At 38.1% G+C, this 17,870-nt stretch overlaps 1 protein-coding gene across 1 annotated transcript in view; it reads left to right on the plus strand.

The window, feature by feature from the left end:
• The first annotated feature begins 1,336 nt into the window (after nt 1-1,336).
• LOC127423491 (coiled-coil domain-containing protein 57-like) overlaps nt 1,337-17,870 on the plus strand; it is a 29,946-nt gene continuing 13,412 nt past the window's right edge. The window contains exons 1-11 of the mRNA XM_051667840.1: nt 1,337-1,539; nt 2,608-3,057; nt 3,574-3,682; nt 5,959-6,060; nt 6,202-6,359; nt 7,106-7,180; nt 7,498-7,698; nt 10,002-10,160; nt 12,633-12,795; nt 13,049-13,171; nt 14,638-14,803. Coding sequence (XP_051523800.1) covers nt 2,639-3,057; nt 3,574-3,682; nt 5,959-6,060; nt 6,202-6,359; nt 7,106-7,180; nt 7,498-7,698; nt 10,002-10,160; nt 12,633-12,795; nt 13,049-13,171; nt 14,638-14,803 — 1,675 coding nt within the window. The 5' untranslated portion in view covers nt 1,337-1,539; nt 2,608-2,638. The remainder of the gene's footprint in view (nt 1,540-2,607; nt 3,058-3,573; nt 3,683-5,958; nt 6,061-6,201; nt 6,360-7,105; nt 7,181-7,497; nt 7,699-10,001; nt 10,161-12,632; nt 12,796-13,048; nt 13,172-14,637; nt 14,804-17,870) is intronic.

The following is a 17,870-nucleotide window of genomic DNA, read 5'->3' on the forward strand; positions in this document are numbered from 1 at the left end:
GTAACTGTATTCCACTACAGTTACAATTGAAATTATTGGTAATTAGAATACAGTTACATTCAAAAAGTATTTTGATCACTGAAGAGATTACTTTGCATTTTATTGTCATTTGTTTCATTTAATATTTAGTCCTTTCAGAAGGAAAACATTTATCCATATAAATGATATGATCCAAAGTGCATTTGAACAGTGGTGAAACAATTTCTTATGGTGTGTTACATTCATACGAGCAGACAGAGGAGTAATTTTGAAGTAAGTTTGGAGCAGAAGAAATAGAAATAAACCTTGTGTAAGTTGTCAGCTTTATGCTAAGATAAAATGCTATTTCTAGCCATTTTACATGCACGTTACCAGGCACGATCATATTTTTTTATCAAGAAAATTCACGTTGGATCATAATTTCTTTTTTTCTAGTAAGACCTTTGATATTAGGGCAAAAATCATATTCTTGATAATAATTTTTGTATTGTTTTCCTGTAAAAATATCAAAAAATCCTTAAAACAAGATCAATTTGATTTATCTTGTTTTAGAAACAACACTGCATAAGATATTTAAGTTTTTCAGAGAATGTATTTTTAACGTGTATTTTGTCTTACTGTACTGGCAGAGTTTTTATGGTCAAAACAAGTGAAAAAATCTACCAGTGGTGAAGAAGTAATCCAAAGTATTTAGAATACGTTACTGACCTTGAGTAATCTAATGGAATATGTTATAAATTACATTTACAGCATGTATTCTGTAATCTGTAGTGGAATACATTTCAAAAGTAATCCTCCCAACCTTGTTTGTGTGTGTGTGTGTATGTGTGTGTGTGTGTGTGTGTGTGTGTGTGTGTGTGTGTGTATATATATATATATATATATATATATATATATATATATATATAGCCTAATCTCAACAAATTGCTTGCAGAAAAGAAATAGCTAGCAAATAAATAAATACACTATAGTATTTAGAGTAATTATTTTCAACTGTACACTGATTTATGTGGTCTCCTATCTTTATTACCTAACCTTTAACGTATTTATGCTCAAACTAATGTCTCGAAACCTTTTAATAACTTTACGATAGCCTGCTGTTTGTTAAGTCACATATAGGATATCATTAGTCGTGCCAGAAACAGAACATAATACTAAGTGAACTCATTATTCCCTCTTTTCAAAGCAAACAAATGACATTTTCAGTCGCGTAAAAGGGTAAATACTGGGTTTCTGTCAAGATAAGCGTGATTACTCATCCAGTGAAGCTGACACTATAGAAGCGGATGTTATCGCCGACGCCGTCTGTTCCCATGGAAACAGTCATAATGACGCTAGCACAGAGGTAAAACTTTAGCAAACATGTCCTAAAATATTTAAAGCGAACTATTTTTGATATACTTAATAACAGCGTCCCCGTCGTATATGTTGCCATCTACACAGTTCAGGAGTCGGTTTTGTTTAAGAAAATATCAAATAAAAGAATATTTGCATTGTTATGCTCGCTAGCCGAAGAAAACACATGGCTCTCCATACATGTTTGAGCTGATACACACAAAGGTAGCTTGTATAACTATTTTCTTGACTGAAATTCTGCTCATTCTGTCACTTTAGTGAAAAAAAAAAAAAAAAAAAAGCTTTTCCTTTGTGACTTCGGTCTCTGCTTGTTGTTTTCATATGAGCTATAGCTAAAAAATATTGCGCAACCACTGTGACAGTTCAAGGTTTTGACCTCAATGTTTTATGTTCATCCTTCAGCTACACGTTTACTCTGTGCTAATTTTACGTTAGTTACATTATTCTGGTTGAAAAGGATATAACTCAAACTGTATATCATTGAATTCAGAGTGCATGTCATTGTCAGATATCTCTCCCTATTTGGAACCATAGCCTTAGACTCATCAGACTTATTTTATGTTTTGTATTCTTTATATTTTTGTTGTTTAACTACTCTTAGAAAAGTACTGTGGTGGTACTATCAGACAGTCTTTTATTTACTGAGATAACAACCTCTGCGTTCGTAACTGTCAACTAGCGTGTTACGACAGTAAGTCACAGTTTGCGGATACCATACAAACGAATGGGGAGAGTCGTAAACTGACACCTACCTGTCGAAACATTTTCCCTATCTTCTCTTATAAAACAGCAATTTTATCGTAGTAAACTCCACACATATTTCATTCCAAAAGGATTGTTTACTGTAAAACATGTTGAAGATTAGCCGTTTCCTCACAAAAGCAGTTTATTCAAAATACTTAAGAATATCCTCCATAGACATCCATTCCAAAAAAAAAAAAAATAAAACGGCCTCTTGTCCCCTTGTCAGAGTAGAGTACACCCCGTGTTTTGCTATTTTACGCTAAAATTGTAGGCTTCCCTATGTAGAATGGTTCTGGTACGATGGTACATTGATTGTATCAGATGGAGATACTATGGTACTCTGATATATACCATGGTACTAAAATTCATGTATTTACATGGTCCTCCAAGGTATTTCCAAACCATGGTAGTACCGTGGGACATGTCCAAAAAAAAAACATGGTAGTATCATGGCAGTTTTTAACTAATGCTTGGGTTTTTATTTAGCATTTTTCTACACATCTTCTATATCATATCCTGTGCCCATAGGCTCGCTTAACAGAATGCCAGGTCATGCTGTATGCTGTTGTTTGACATAATCATGCAGGAGGCTGTGGACTTGGAGGCCCTACTGGCCTGTAAAGAAAAAGAATGGAAAGAACTTCAGACTTTGCGGATCGGACAACTAGAGACTGCTTTGCAAGAGGCAACAACAGAGCTATCTGCCCAGAGAGAGCGTTTCCTCCGTTTGCGGGATGACTTCAAGTACAATCTATGTGTCCTGGAGGAGAGGGACAGAGAGCTGGAGCGGTATGATGCCTTGGCAGCCCATGCTCAGATTGAGGACAGTGCCAGGCGAGAAGAGGTCAGTGAACTGAGGATTGAGATGGCAAAACTCCAGGATGCCCTGGAGGAGGAGAGGAAGGCGAAGGAGGACATAGAAATGCAATATCAGAAGAGAGGAGTTGATCTCCGACTTAAATTGGAAAAGATGCAGAGGTATGACCAAGGGCTGCACAATGAATAAAAAAAATAATCAAGATTACAAATACAGCTGACACAGATAACTTAAGACACAGATAACTAATTGTGAAAGTGTCAATTACAGCATTTCATTTAGGTGTATCCCAATTGCAACAAAATATCTATTTACATTTTAATTTTTTTTTTTTTTTTAAGTGGTTGAGCATCGCCGTCTGTGTATGATTTATTCAAAATTTTAAAAAACTGTTTTGTTTTTAATGCTGCTAAGAGGGCCAATGTGTAGTTCACTATAAAGTAATTCACAAACACAATTTTCTGCTTGTTTTGGATGTGTAGCCTACATAAAAAATATGGCATTGCAATTACAAAATCAAGGGAAATAATCAACAATTATGATTTTTATCATAATTGTACAGCCCTAGTATGACATGGTAATCTCAGGCTCATCCATGTTTAGTAATTTATATTCTTTTTCCAAATTCTATGTGGTCCTGTGTGGCATTTTGATGATGTTTTGCTCTTGCTTTGTAGCGTGATGGAAAGTGAGATCCAAAAACTCAGGGAGGAGAACGAAACATTGAGACGCAATCTCCAGCGACGAATTCGGGAATCCGATGAGGAGCTGGCCCTGCAGAAACAGGTATGGCAGTCACCAACAACAGTTTCATATTCCTGTGCCTAAACAACTGGACATCTATTGCTTAAAAGAGAAATTCACTCAAAATTGTAGATTTGATGATTTATACTGCTAAGTTACAAAAAGGACAAAAAAAGCACCACAAAAGTTGTCCATAAGATTTGTTATACTTATATATACACTCACCGAGCACTTTATTAGTAACACTATGGTCCTAATAAAGTGCCCGTCATGGTCTTCTGCTGTTGTAGCCCATCAGCATCAAGGTTTGACATGTTGTGCATTCTGAGATGCTATTCTGCTCACTATAATTGTACAGAGTGGTTATCTGAGTTACCGGAGCCTTTCTGTCAGCTCGAACCAGTCTGGCCATTCTCTGTTGTCTTCTCTCATCAACAAGGGGTTTCGTTCCTCAGAACTGCCTCTCACTGGATGTTTTTTGTTTTTGCCACCATTCTGAGTAAATTCTAGAGACTGTTGTGCGTGAAAATCCCAGGAGATCAGCAGTTAGAGAAATACTCAAACCAGCCCATCTGGCACCAACAATCATGTCACGGTAAAAATCACTGATGGGAACGTGGCAACAGCAGGTTGATGGGAACAGTAACTAAAGCTCCTGACCCGATTCTGCATTATTTTATGCATTGCACTGCTGTCACACGATTTGCTGATTAGATAATCGCATGAATAAGTAGGAGTACAGGTGTTCTGAATAAAGTGCTCAGTGAGTGTATATTCATCTAAAGCCATAACATAGCTTTTTGTAAGGAATTGACCCTTGTAGTGTGGTTAAAGTTACAAAAACTGAAGCAGTCTGGAAAAATATATTCAGAGCATATTCAGAGTTATGGGATTTCATGTGATCTACAAATAAATCCACAAATGGATGGCCTTGGATTAATGCCAGGATATTGTATGTTATTTAAAGGAAACCTACTGACCTGAAAGTATTCCAGCTGGCAGGAGTTCTTAGCCATTGATCTGTGTAAAACTAAATCACTAAAGCAGTCATCACTTCCTTCTTTGAAGCAAAATGATAAGGCCTTGAGGATCACAGATAATGTCACTGAACATTGTCATTTGAGTTGTGGCTTTAGCTCCATTGTGTTTCAGTGCATCAACAAAGTCAGTATTATTTCATAAAATATGTTATGGAAATATATTGCTGATCACTTTACCATACATTTTCTTCATGACTTTGATTAATTCTGACTTTTGTACAACAAACTTTCAAGTGTCCACTTTCAAAAGAGACAACAATTATGCCTGTAAAACAAAGGAGTGATGAACTACAGCCAAAAATGTTAATGTGCACATTTGACTTGCAAAAATACAGTTTAACACTGACTACACTGTTCTGAAAAAAGAAAGTGTCTAGCCAGCAATTATGACTTATTTGATGAAGGTGAGGTGATAAGGTGACCAAATAAGTAAAGTATACTAGGTTTTACCAGGTCATTTTATTTACTGGCCCCTGGTCACCCAGCAATTTCAAGAAGTGGCCTATTAGCTATGTAATTTGAGTATTTCTGCTGTAGACTATTCATGTCAGTTCTAAAATAGGTTGTGTATTGTTCTGTGTTTCACTGGATTCTGTTGCTTGCGTTTGACATTTCAGTGCTTTTTTAAGCATTTTATAAAATGTATTTTGGGTGCATTCTTAGTTGAAAGTAGATCAATTTACAATATATACTCACTGAGCACTTTATTAGGAACACCTGTACACCTACTTATTCATGCGATTATCTAATCAGCCAATCTTGTGGCAGCAGTGCAGTTCATAAAATCATGCAGATACAGGTCAGGAGCTTCAGTTAATGTTCACATCAACCATCAGAATGGGGGAAAAATGCGATCTCAATTATCTCGATCGTGGCATGATTGTTGGTGCCAGGCTGGTTTGAGTATTTCTGTAACTACTGATCCCCTGGGATTTTCACACACAATCGTCTCTAGAGTTTACTCAGAATGGTGTCAAAAAGAAAGAACATCCAGTGAGCGTCAGTTCTGCAGACGGAAATGCCTTGTTGATGAGAGAGGTCAACAGAGAATGGCCAGGCTGGTTCAAGATGACAGAAAGTCTACGGTAACTCAAATAACCACTCTGTACTAATTTAGTTAGCAGAATAGCATCTCAGAATGCACAACACAGCAAATTTTGAGACAGATGGGCTACAACAGAAGAAGACCACATCAGGCTCTTTATTAGGACCATAGTGTTCCTAATAAAGTGAATGTATATATGCTGTAATTTGAATCTACACACAATTCCACAACAGGAAGTGATGGCAGATTTTGACAGTGAGATGAGAAAACGGGAGCATGAATTCAGTCTAAAGCTGGATGAGATGAACAGCATTGTTCTCTCCCATGAGCTCAAAGTAAGACACATATCCCTTCAAATCTCAAAAAATCCCCATTTTGTTGCCATCAGAAGTCATGGCTCCTGATACTGGATCTGTGGTATGAGTGACCCTCTGCATGCATGTATCTGAGTTTAACTGTAACATTGAACTGTGCAGGAAAAGCTTTTGAGCAAAGAGCTGGAGGTCCACACCAAAGCTCACAATCAGGCCACTGAAGCCCTGCAGGCATCTGAGGAACTTTACCAGCTGGCACAAAAAGAGATCCAGCGCAGAGATTGGGATCTAAAGAACACCACTGCAATGAAAGACTCCAGGTAAATTGATAATCAATTTTTTTTTATTTTTCTTCACAACTCCCAGACTAGTACAAACCTGCCTGCCATCTTTTGAAATAATAAACATATATGTGTGCCAACGCTGACTGTACCAATAAAATATTTAGATTGAGAAAGACTTGATTTTATAATTTTGAATTTAATACAAAAAGTCGGAGTGTTCCAATTACAACTGAAATGCTTGGAAAAGAATACACTTAAAATGATATTTTCTCACTTTATCTCAGATCTTCTAGCTGGCAGGAATATTATGTTTTTAAAGCAACTGTCTAATTGGGACCTACTTTATAATTCTTTAAGTAAAATTATGTTTACTAAAATACATTTATCAGCTAAAGTGTCAAGAACTAGATACTTTAATAAAATAATTTTTATTACATATTTTAAAAGATTCAGTCTTTCAGTTCAATCATATAGCTTTTTAATAAGTATTAATGTATTAAAATTGCCCTTGACCTCACAGCCAAGATAAACTTGTATGGTAGCTGCCAGTGACAGTTTGAAATGGTCACACTTTTTTTTTCTCAGGCAGAGAGAGAGAGAACTTTATTAAGCATTTGCTGAAGAGGTGTCATCACTTAACTTGTTTATGACTGAAGAAATTTAGTGTGATACAATCACCCATACCCACCCCCTGTTATTGCCTCTCTTCCACTGAAAAGACACTGGTCATTTCTGTTTGAATGCAATTTTCAGTGGGTAAGATCATTATTACTGTTTTCCAGGATAAAAGAGCTTAAGGACAAACTACAGCAAATGGAGAGCAATTATAAAAAAGAGCAGAAAGCCTACAACAGGAAGTAAGTTTTCTGCATTTAGAATCTGAGATGCTCCATCTCTTGTCATAACATACCCTGTGTCCTGAACATCTGTCCTCTTTTCAAATTGGTGACAAATGCAGATTGAGTAGATTTATTAAAAAGGTATCTGACATAAAGGTACAGGCCTTGTACAAGTAAATAAGACTTTATTGAATAGTCTAATGACAACTCGACAAACTGTCATGTCATGAACTCTTCCTTGTTAGATTAATATGTATAACTCAGATTCCTCTTGGTAGGCCGGCATGTTTTACTGTGCTGTTTTGAAATGTGATATGTGCTGCTGTTGGCTGCAGGCATGCAGAGCTGGAACGCAGGTCTCAGGAGAAAGAGGATGCACTGGGCCTTATAAGAGAGGCTCACAAGAAAGAGCTCCAGGAGATGAGGGACAGGACCTCAGAGCTGCAGGCCCAACTGGACAGGCTGATCCTGGAGCAGGAGAGGAGAGAAAGGAGCCATGCAGATGACCTCCACCATAAAGACCAGCAGATACAGGAGTAAGAAACGGATATACCAAAACTACTATTCACAGAAATGTTATGTGGTTGATTTTTACATACCAAGAAATACAGTACATGACCAAAAGTATGTGGACACCCAAAGACTAAACTCATACGTGCTTGTTGAAAATTTCAAAACCATAGGCAATAATCCTTCCCTTTGGTGCTTTAACAGTTTCCACTCTTCTGGGAAGGCCCTCAACTAAATGTTGGAACAAGAGTTTCAGTGAGATCAGGCACTGATGTTGGGCGATGGAGTCTGGCTCACAATCAGTGTTCCAATTTATCCCAAAGGTGTTCAGTGGGGTTCAGGTCTGGGCATTGTGCTGGACCGTCAAGTTCTTCCACACCAGACTTTGTAAACCATTCACAATTCTCTAGAATGTAATTTTATGCTATAGCATTGAGATTTACCTTCAATGGAATTACTGGAATAACCAAACCCGTTAATTACAAGGGGGTGACCACATACTTTTGGCCATATTTTGTACTACCGCTGTGGTTTGGAGTCTTAACTCAGAAACAGTCAATTGTAAATGGTCCAGAAGGCCAACTGTATATGTGGGAGGCATTGCATTGCCAGTGGCTCCTGCTGATGACTAAATGAGTGTAAATGCATTGAGAGGACATGTGTGCGTGTCCCTAATAATGGCTTTCAGCACACTAGGATTATATAGTGGTGGCCAAAAATATTGGCACCCTTGCTAAATATGAGCAAAGAAGACTGTGAAAAAAAATCTTTTGATCTTTCATTCAAAATATTCACATAAATCTAAACTTTAATTGAAGTAAAACAATTGAATGAGGGGAAATATCTCACTATTAAATAAATATTTTTCTCCAAAACACAAAACACAAATGCCACAATTATTGGCACCCCTAGAAATTCTTATGAGTAAAATATATCTGAAGTATATTCCCTTTCATATTTTACATTTTTTAGTGCACCTGGGTGACTAGGAACATGAAATTGTTGAGCTTCACATAATGGGAAGTGGCAATAAGAAAATAGCCAAAGCATTGAAAATGCCCATTTCCACCATCAGGGCAAGTTCCAATCAACTGGAGATCTGGAAAAGGATGTGTGTCTTCATTGTCTCCACACACAGTGACGAGGATGGTTCAAGTGGCCAAAGAATCTCTAAGGTTCTCAGCTGGAGAATTGCAGAAATTAGTTGGGTCTTGGGGTCAGAAAGTCTAAAAAAAAAAATATCAGACATCACCTACATCACCACAAGTTGTTTGGGAGGGTTTCAAGAAAAAAGCCTCTGCTCTCATCCAACAACAAACTCAAGCATCTTCAGTTTGCCAGACACTACAGGAACTTCAAATGGGACCGGGTTCTATGGTCAGATGAAACAAAAAAAGAGCTTTTTGGCAACAAACACCAGAGATGAGTTTGGTGCACACAGAGATGAGAAGTGCCCACGGTCTTTAAAGTTGTGGGGCTGTTTTTCTGCCAGAGGTCCTGGACATCTTGTTTGGATACATGGCATCACAGACTCTATCAAATACCAACAGATAAAAAATGAAAACCTGGCTGCCTCTGCCAGGAAGCTTACAATGGGCCCTGGTTTGATCTTCTAGCAGGACAATGATCCAAAACAAACATCAAAATCAACACAAAAATGGTTCACTGACCACAAAATCAAGGTTTTACCATGGCCATCCCAGTCCCCTGACCTGAACCCCATAGAAAATTTGTGGGGTGAACTGAAGAGGAGAGTCCACCAACATGGGCCTCTGAATTTGAAGGATCCGTAGAGATTCTGTATGGAGGAATGGTCTCAGATCCCTTGCCAGGTGTTCTCCAAGAAGACTCGGAGCTGTTATCTTGGCAAAGGGAGGCTGCAAAAAGTATTGAATAAAAGGGTGCCAATAATTATGGCCAATGCATTTTGGAGAAAAATATTTAACAATGAGATATGTCCCTTGTTTCAATTGTTTTACTTCAATTAAAGGTTAGATTTTTGTGTTTAAAAAAAAAAAAAAAGTTTTTATGAAAGATCAAAAGGATAAACAATGCTGATTTTTTTTCACAGCCTTCTTTGCTCATATTTACCAAGGGTGCCAATATTTTTGGCCACCACTGTATAACATGTTTGTAATTTCATGGCTTCGAGGTAACGCAAATGCTCCTAATTCATCTGTTCTTATAGTTTAACTTTCATTAATTACATATTTGAGATGCTTAGGTCAAGCATCTCTTCTGTGTACCAAATGGAGAACCTTAACTTGTATTTGATCTCACACTTGTAATGAGATGTGCATTAGATTTCAATCTCTTACTTGTTTTAAAGGCTCAGAACGCAGCTGGAAACAACTCGATCTGGCTGGGATACTTACATCACTCAGGTCTCCAAAGAAATGGTTGCCAAGGATACCAAGCTGCTTTCTGTAGGGGAGAGAGATGCCAAAGTGAAAGTAGAGTTGCAAAGGTGTAAAGAGGATATAGAAAGGTGAGAGTTCACAAGATAAATAATTGACCCTTCGCTTAACTCCGCCCCCCTTAATTACCATTGCTTGCTCTGAAAAGCTTTACAGAACTTCTCATAGGAATGAATGGGAGATTGTTGTGAATGGCGCAATTTTTTGGCAAAATATTCTCTTAAACGGAATTGATAATATTCTTATGTGGGCTGGAATGAAGAGTGACATTTTAAAGCATATTAATTTTATGTTTTTTGTAAAATAAATTGTTAAATTACATAGTACCGGTAATTTGATTGAAAACTGTGGAGACTGTAAATCAGAATTGAGGCAATAGATTATTACAGTCACTTGAAAAGAGAAAAGCTTCATTTGATGGCGATTACACACCTGATAACATTAGTGTAAGTGAACAAAACTGCTCATAACGTCTCATAACACACTCACAATGGTGCTGTGAACTCTTTATTTACTATTGCCTTTACTAAGAGCTGAATCAATATACAGTATAAATTAATTAACGTTAAGTTATTAGCTTTAAATTACCTTGGAGCAAATGTAGGTGTCCTTGCTGTTCATTTGGGAATGAAGGCTGACACATTTTAATCCATAGAATGCAATTCTCAAGATTTATTTAAAGATCTAACAAAAAAAAAAAAAAAGAAAAAACACTGTGTGTATCCTCTCTAAGTACCTCGTATTTTTAGTTTTACAAATGACCAGCAACAAAGTTTTTTCAAATTTTCAGATAATTTTTATAAAATTAAACTAAAAACTACTCAAACACACATTACTCCCATAGACTCTCGTTGGAAAAAAGCAAACGCTTGTCAGAGAAATGGCGCATGGCAGCAGTTGCTAAAATAGAATTGGTCAGAGACGCTTTTAAACTAGTATGGAATGACGTTGTAGACACTTGGATCATATATTACTCATAATTATTCATATATATCACCAATGACAAATTATCAAAAAGTCTCCCACTTTACCTGTATTCACCCTAACTTTTGCCCTGTAAATAAGACAACATTTATACTGTTTAAAGGGATAGTTCACTCATAAATAGAAACTCTCTCATCATTTGCTCACCCTCATGCCATCCCAGATGTGTGTGACATTCTTTCTTCTGCTGAACACAAATTAAGATTTTTAGAAGAAATATATTTCAGCTCTGAAGGTACTCACAATGCAAGTGAATGGCTATCAAACTTTTGAAGCTCCAAAAGGAAATAAAAGCAGCATAAAAGTAATCCAGAAGACTCCAGTGGTTTCCCACCCACACTTATCATATCGCTTCAGAAGACATAGATTTAACCACTGGAGTCTTATGGATCACTGTGCTGCCTTTATGTGCATTTTGGAGCTTCAAAATTTTGGTCACCATACACTTGGATTGTGAGGACCTACAGAGCTGAGACATTCTTTTAAAAATCTTTGTTTGTGTTCAGCAGAAGAAAGAAAGTCATGCACGTCTGGGATGGCTTGAGGGTGAGTAAATGATGAGAGAATTTTCATTTTTGGGTGAACTATCCCTTTAACACAGGGTTCCAACAGTCACAGAAAACCTGGATAGATCAGCAAATTTTAGAAATTTGATTTCCAAGCCTGGAAAAATCATAAAGTTAATCAAATTCATGGAACTTTCTTTAGTCAATATTTAAATATATTTTTCTAGTTATGTTCAAAATATATAATTGGCAAGATTTAATTTCACTGTTGTGCCTTATTTGAACCTAGGGTAATTTTTTTCTTTGTTTTACTGAAGACATTTGTTCACTTAAATGTCACCGTTTAAATTTATTAATTCCGGGGCCTGGGTAGCTCAGCGTGTATTGACGCTGACTACCACCCCTTTTGTTGGGAGTTCGAGTTCAGGGTGTGCTGAGTGACTCTTGCCAGGTCTCCTAAGCAACCAAATTGGCCCGGTTGCTAGGGAGGGTAGAGTCACATGGGATAACCTCCTCGTGGTTGCAATTAGTGGTTCTTGCTCCCAATGGGGTGCATGGTAAGTTGTGCGTGGACCGCAGAGGGTGGCATGAGCCTCCACAACCGCGCCACCACGAGGACCTACTAAGTAGTGGGAATTGAGCATTCCAAAATTGGGAGAAAAAGGGGATACAATTTATTTAAAAACAAAACAAAATTTTATATATATATATATATATATATATATATATATATATATATATATATATATATATATATATATATTCATTCCAAGGATTGATACCTGTCAAACAATTGGAAATGTGCCCCAGCAATTTCCATTAAATTATTTTTTTTAATTGTTCTTCAGTAATCAGGAATGACTGAAAAAGAGATGGAAATGTATTGGTTGAAAGAGGTGGGAACCCTGTTATATAAGAAGCATGATAACAATGATATGAGAAGTCAAGTATGAGTTTTTGCCCTGAAGTTGAGGGATTACTACATTTGCTAAATAAATAGTCAACTTAAAAAAATCCTACAGCAATCCTACAGGTGAGATGTATTGCTGTCAGGTATAAGCATCAGGTAGCGAGTGGGCTGCAGAGAGAGCAGGCACTGGAGCAGAAGAGAGTTCAGCTGGAGTTAGACTGGGAGCGGCGATGTGAGGAGGTGCGTTCTGAACACTACCTGAGAAGCGAGGAACTTATCCAGAGCCTCACAATGGCCAGAGACCAGGTGAGCGGAAACACAGTCAAATACTGACCTAGTGTTAGAATCATCAGGTGAGACCTAAACTTTAAATTACCTAAATTGTGAAGCAAAATGAAATGGATTTCATGGCTGACATTAAAATTATCTGTACTTTAGACCTGGCAAAAATCATATAATGACCTATGTCATGTAGTCAGTTAGCAATTCCCTTGTAAGAAAGTTATTCTATGAGGACGTAATGTTGACATGCTTTTAATATCTGGTTATATGTCCTCAGGTAACTGCTGAGTTGAGAGAGAAGGAAAGAGAGTTGCAGGAGACGGTGGCACTCCTGAAATGTGTCACAGTAGAGCGAGATAAGGCACTGTGTGGAACCAAACCAGCACCAACTGGAACTCTGGTTAGACCACACATAGCTTTCTCTGTTACACCATTCAGACTGATATTCAATACCGTGAAGAAAGCCAGTGCCATTCAGAATCACAGATGTGCAGTCACATGAGATGAAGATTCTAGTCCTATCTGTCTTACTCTACATATGGTGCTGGGCACACATTCATGAACAGAACCCTGTTGAGATCATATGACCAGTCGAACATTGCTTTATCTCAATAATACCCTGTCATTGGATGCTTTCATGTATAAATTAATCATGGCTGACAGCGAACAGCACATTTTTATAATGACATTAGTAACTGAGAACTTCTGTTTTTGCGTTATGCTGCATCTACCCTGCCAGATGTCCTCGCAGCATTAACACAGATGCTACCGAGTGCCTCTTTACAGATCCAAAAGTTCTCTGAGTTTCATGCCAAAGTGTCTTGGTTGGGGAATAGAAGTCACACTGTTCAACAAACACTGTGTATGAAGCTAATTATTTGACCCTGAGTGGCCCCCTGCAGGATTGTCTCTAACTGTCTACCTAAAGTTGCTCAGGGTAAAGTGTGCCCTACTTTATAGTTAATATAAAACTGAAGGAATTGTCAGATGTTATCAATGTACATTAATGACATGCACTTCCATTCAGTTTATAAAACTATATACTATTTCCACTGTGTGAAATGCTATTACAGCTATTCTGAAGCAAGATTTCAGAGTGCTTTGGATCTTCATATCTGCCCCTGCCAATATCAGCTGTTAGATAGGTCATTTATCAAGAAACATTTAAGAGACTTAAAATAGCATATCATCAAGAGATGCTTGGCCACTAACATAGGTTACTTTGAAAGTTCACAATACGCCTGGACAGTATGTTCAAGCAAAGGTCATATCCCATTGCACCATGTATCCATAAATTCAGCACAGCATAACTTGTCTTGCGTATCAGCATGTCAAGTTGCCACCTGGCATTTTGCTCTGTGACCCAGGTCTGACCATAAAGTAATACATGCTTTGTTATTTTTGTGGTGTGTCTCTTCAGTCCTTTAACACAGGCTTTCACAATTGGAGGTTCTTGTGAAAGAAATACAAAATGCCATTGCCAAACTAAATTGAATAAAAAATTATAATTTTTATAACAAAACTTACAGCACATGACCTGGTCAAAATGATTAAATAAATTGTTTTTAATTATTCCCAAATATTTATTCATAGATTAGCATCACTTAAAAAATCAGGGAATACTTAAAATAAAGAATTTAGGTCATAGAGGCTGCCAAAAAAATTCAAAAATAAATAAATAGGGAACAGCTTTTTGACTTATTGAAAATTCAGGTGTCAAAGTGTGTCATCGTGCAATAGGCTCTTGCCTCCATCTAGTGGTAGCTAATTGGCTCATACAGTTTCACTTTACCAAATTACATTGTTTCACATCTTTCTCTGTAAAACTGTATTAAATGACTAATATAAAGAGACCTTTTCAAACAGGCATCGGACAGCAGCAGTTTCCCTTCAGAGGAAATCAGGAGACTCCAGCAGCAGAACAGCAGTCTTAGAGCTGTGGTGGCTGAGATGAGGAAGGAGATGGAGATCCTGAGCAAACAGATGCCTCCAGCTCAGAGTCAGACCACTGATCCAGAATCCAGCACTGCAGGTACCAGTAGACACACTGAGCAATAAGGACACTTGAAGAAATATTCAGGATTTAAAACAATAATATCCTTTCTCGATAACATTGATAGATCTTAGGTTGTATTTAACCTGGGACATGCCTTTAAACTATGGGCCTTTGAGAAAATAAATATGTAATGGTTCAGGTTTATACATCTTTTCCCTTAAGAGTCTAATTGATCCAAAACAAACCACAAACCGTAGCTCACTCCTGTTCTAAATTGTCCTTAATACAAGGGGCCTGGAACAAACCATAGCATTTCTGTAAGGACATTTAACCCTTTAAGCTCAGATGGGCATGCTGGCAGTGAGAAAAATAAATAATTATCAAAATATTAATAACTACAGTCTTGACCAACACAAAATAGTTTTCTTAGAAGCTCTACTTTACAATGCATTTAGGCATAATGACCTGAATTTGTAAAAATATAGCGAGTATTAGCTAAGTAAAGGTCTTTGACATACATGTATTTATGTGAACAGATTTTGCTCATATTTTTTCATAGTTTTTGCTTATAACTTATCAGAAAATAAATAGAATATAAAATATCACATACCATTACATTGAGGAGGCGATTATCTTTAAAACGAATCCACACACAAAGTAACAGGATGCATGGATCATTAGATAACCCGCACAATGTGCACACAGCATCTGGCTATCTGGGGTCTTGCTAGCTACAAACACATTAGCTTTCCTGGATCAGATGATGTCATCGGAAATGTAGTAGCGCCATGGAACGTTAAAATAATTTGCATTGGGTTTAGATTGCTCCAACCATTGGTGATAGTCCTCTATATTTGGGCAGAAAGTCATGTGATCAATCACACTAATTACATATGGCCACCAGGAGATGGCACCAAGTACATGACACAGTGATATCTCAAATGGCACAGAATGAAACTCATTCTGTGAAATCTCATTACTAAAATCATATCTAGATGCTATGCAAACCTTTAGTAATTTTTGTGTTTGCATGTATAATTAGTTCTTATGTACAATTATGTTTTATTTGTTTTGAGAAGCTATTGGACACTTGGAGATGTTTTTGGGCACTAGGATAAATTATTTTTGTAATACTATAACTTTTGATTGCTTTGTCGTATCAACACAACATTTTACTCGGGTACAGGTGATGTGACTGGGAACAAAAAAAGCAGTTTTTTTTTTTGGAGCCACCTTATTAACACCCTGAGGTATATAATGTCAAATCAGAAATATAAGAAAAAAATCATAATTTTTGGTTACGTTTTTTTTTTTTTTTTTCAGCTGTTTCTTAGGCTAAGAAATTGGACTGGATTGCACCAACCAGGATTAATCTTAAATTTAGATTAAATCAAGGTTTATCTGATCATTCTGTTGCACCAAACTTTAAACCTTGTTTAAAAATAATCAGGGTTACATTTTAACCATCAATTTGATCCTGATTTAGATTTCACAGTAAATATGAATTAACTTTAATCCTGTTCCTTGTTGTGACTCGCTGTGAATTTAGCATTTGAAAACATTTGATGGGCTACATGCCTAAACTTTCATTGGGCTGCAACAACTAATGAATAAAATCTAAATTTCACTTAAATAATGAAATTCAATGATGAAAATAATCAAAAATGAATTAAATTATGATTAGTTGAATATCTTTGCACTGTAACCTCCATCAGTGACATCACTTTACAGTAGTGAAAACATGTGTCTATGGGGAAAAATACATTTAAAAATTGGTACAGAGCTGCATTTGAAAAGAGCCCAAACCCAAACACTAAATAAAAAGTTTAATAAGCTCATTGATTTGTGTGGGGTGTCAGGTGCTTTGACAGATTCCTTCTGCAGTTTAATGTGCTTGAAAGACGTTTAACCCCAGCACTTAACTTATTTATATTCTTGTGGTGATGGGGCCGTGGCCGAGCGATGTCTGTGGAGAGCGAGGCCGCGAGAGGAAGAATGGTAAGGATTGACTTCTCTGGGAAATTATCTCTAACAGCTGTTTGTGTTTGCAGTGAGAGCTGAGAGGAATATAAAAGAGCAGTCCAGTCCATCGGAGGAGAGAGAGACACACGCAGCAGAGTGTTCTGTGTGTTTTTTGTTGTGCTGAAAAGCAAACCATGATGTGTTAGACGAGAATGTGTGTAAAATAAAAGACTTGTGTTGAACATTTACCCGGCCCTTGCTTCCTCCTCGAGAAGAAAGTCAGAGATCTTGTCACAGTGGTGCCGAAACCTGGGATTTAGAGGAAGTTAAGCCATCATGGAGTCCTCACCCTTCGCCGAGCTGATCAAGACCCTCGCCAGCATCCACCAAATGCAACATCAAGCTCTGCTTGAGCTGCGCTAGGAAAAGGAGCAGCGATTCCAGGTCATCCTTCAAACTCAAGCAGATGACCGACAGGTGCTACAGAGCTTGATACCCCAGGGGGCTTCCACTGGTGCAACCTCGGCCGCTGCCCCTGCCATGACCCACTTCACACTCGCCAAGTTGGGGCCAGAGGATGACCTGGAGGTGTACATGGAGCTGTTTGAGTGTGCAGCGGAAGCAGCGGGTTGGCCAGAGTCCCAGTGGGTGGTCCGCCTGCTACCGCTGCTGTCAGGAGAAGCGCAACTGGCAGCCCAATAACTACCTGTCGCCAACCTCCTGAGCTATCAGGACTTGAAACATGCAATCTTGCAATGGTTCGGCCGCAGCGCAGAGCAGCACTGCCTGCACTTCTGCTCGCTGACGCTTGCAGAGCTCGGCCGCCCGTTTGCCTTTGCCCAACAGCTCCGTGACTACACCGGTGGTGGCTACTGGCAGCAGAATGCAACGCTGTGGCCGTAGTCAACCTGCTGATCAACCGACTACTGAAAAGGATGGCGGAATGGGTCCAGTGCCACCACCCGGCGTCACTGGATGAGGCGATCCAGCTGGCAGAGGACCATATGGCGACGTATTATGGGGCCGGCGAGCCCTCTTCTCTCTCTCTCTCCCTTTCTCTCTGCTCCCTCCCCCTCTCCCCCCACTCATCCTGTTCGTATTTCCCGGAAACGGGGAATTCCTACCCCAAAACCGGTTCCCC

Source organism: Myxocyprinus asiaticus, chromosome 32 (genome assembly GCF_019703515.2).
Source record: "Myxocyprinus asiaticus isolate MX2 ecotype Aquarium Trade chromosome 32, UBuf_Myxa_2, whole genome shotgun sequence".
Lineage (NCBI taxonomy): Eukaryota > Metazoa > Chordata > Actinopteri > Cypriniformes > Catostomidae > Myxocyprinus > Myxocyprinus asiaticus.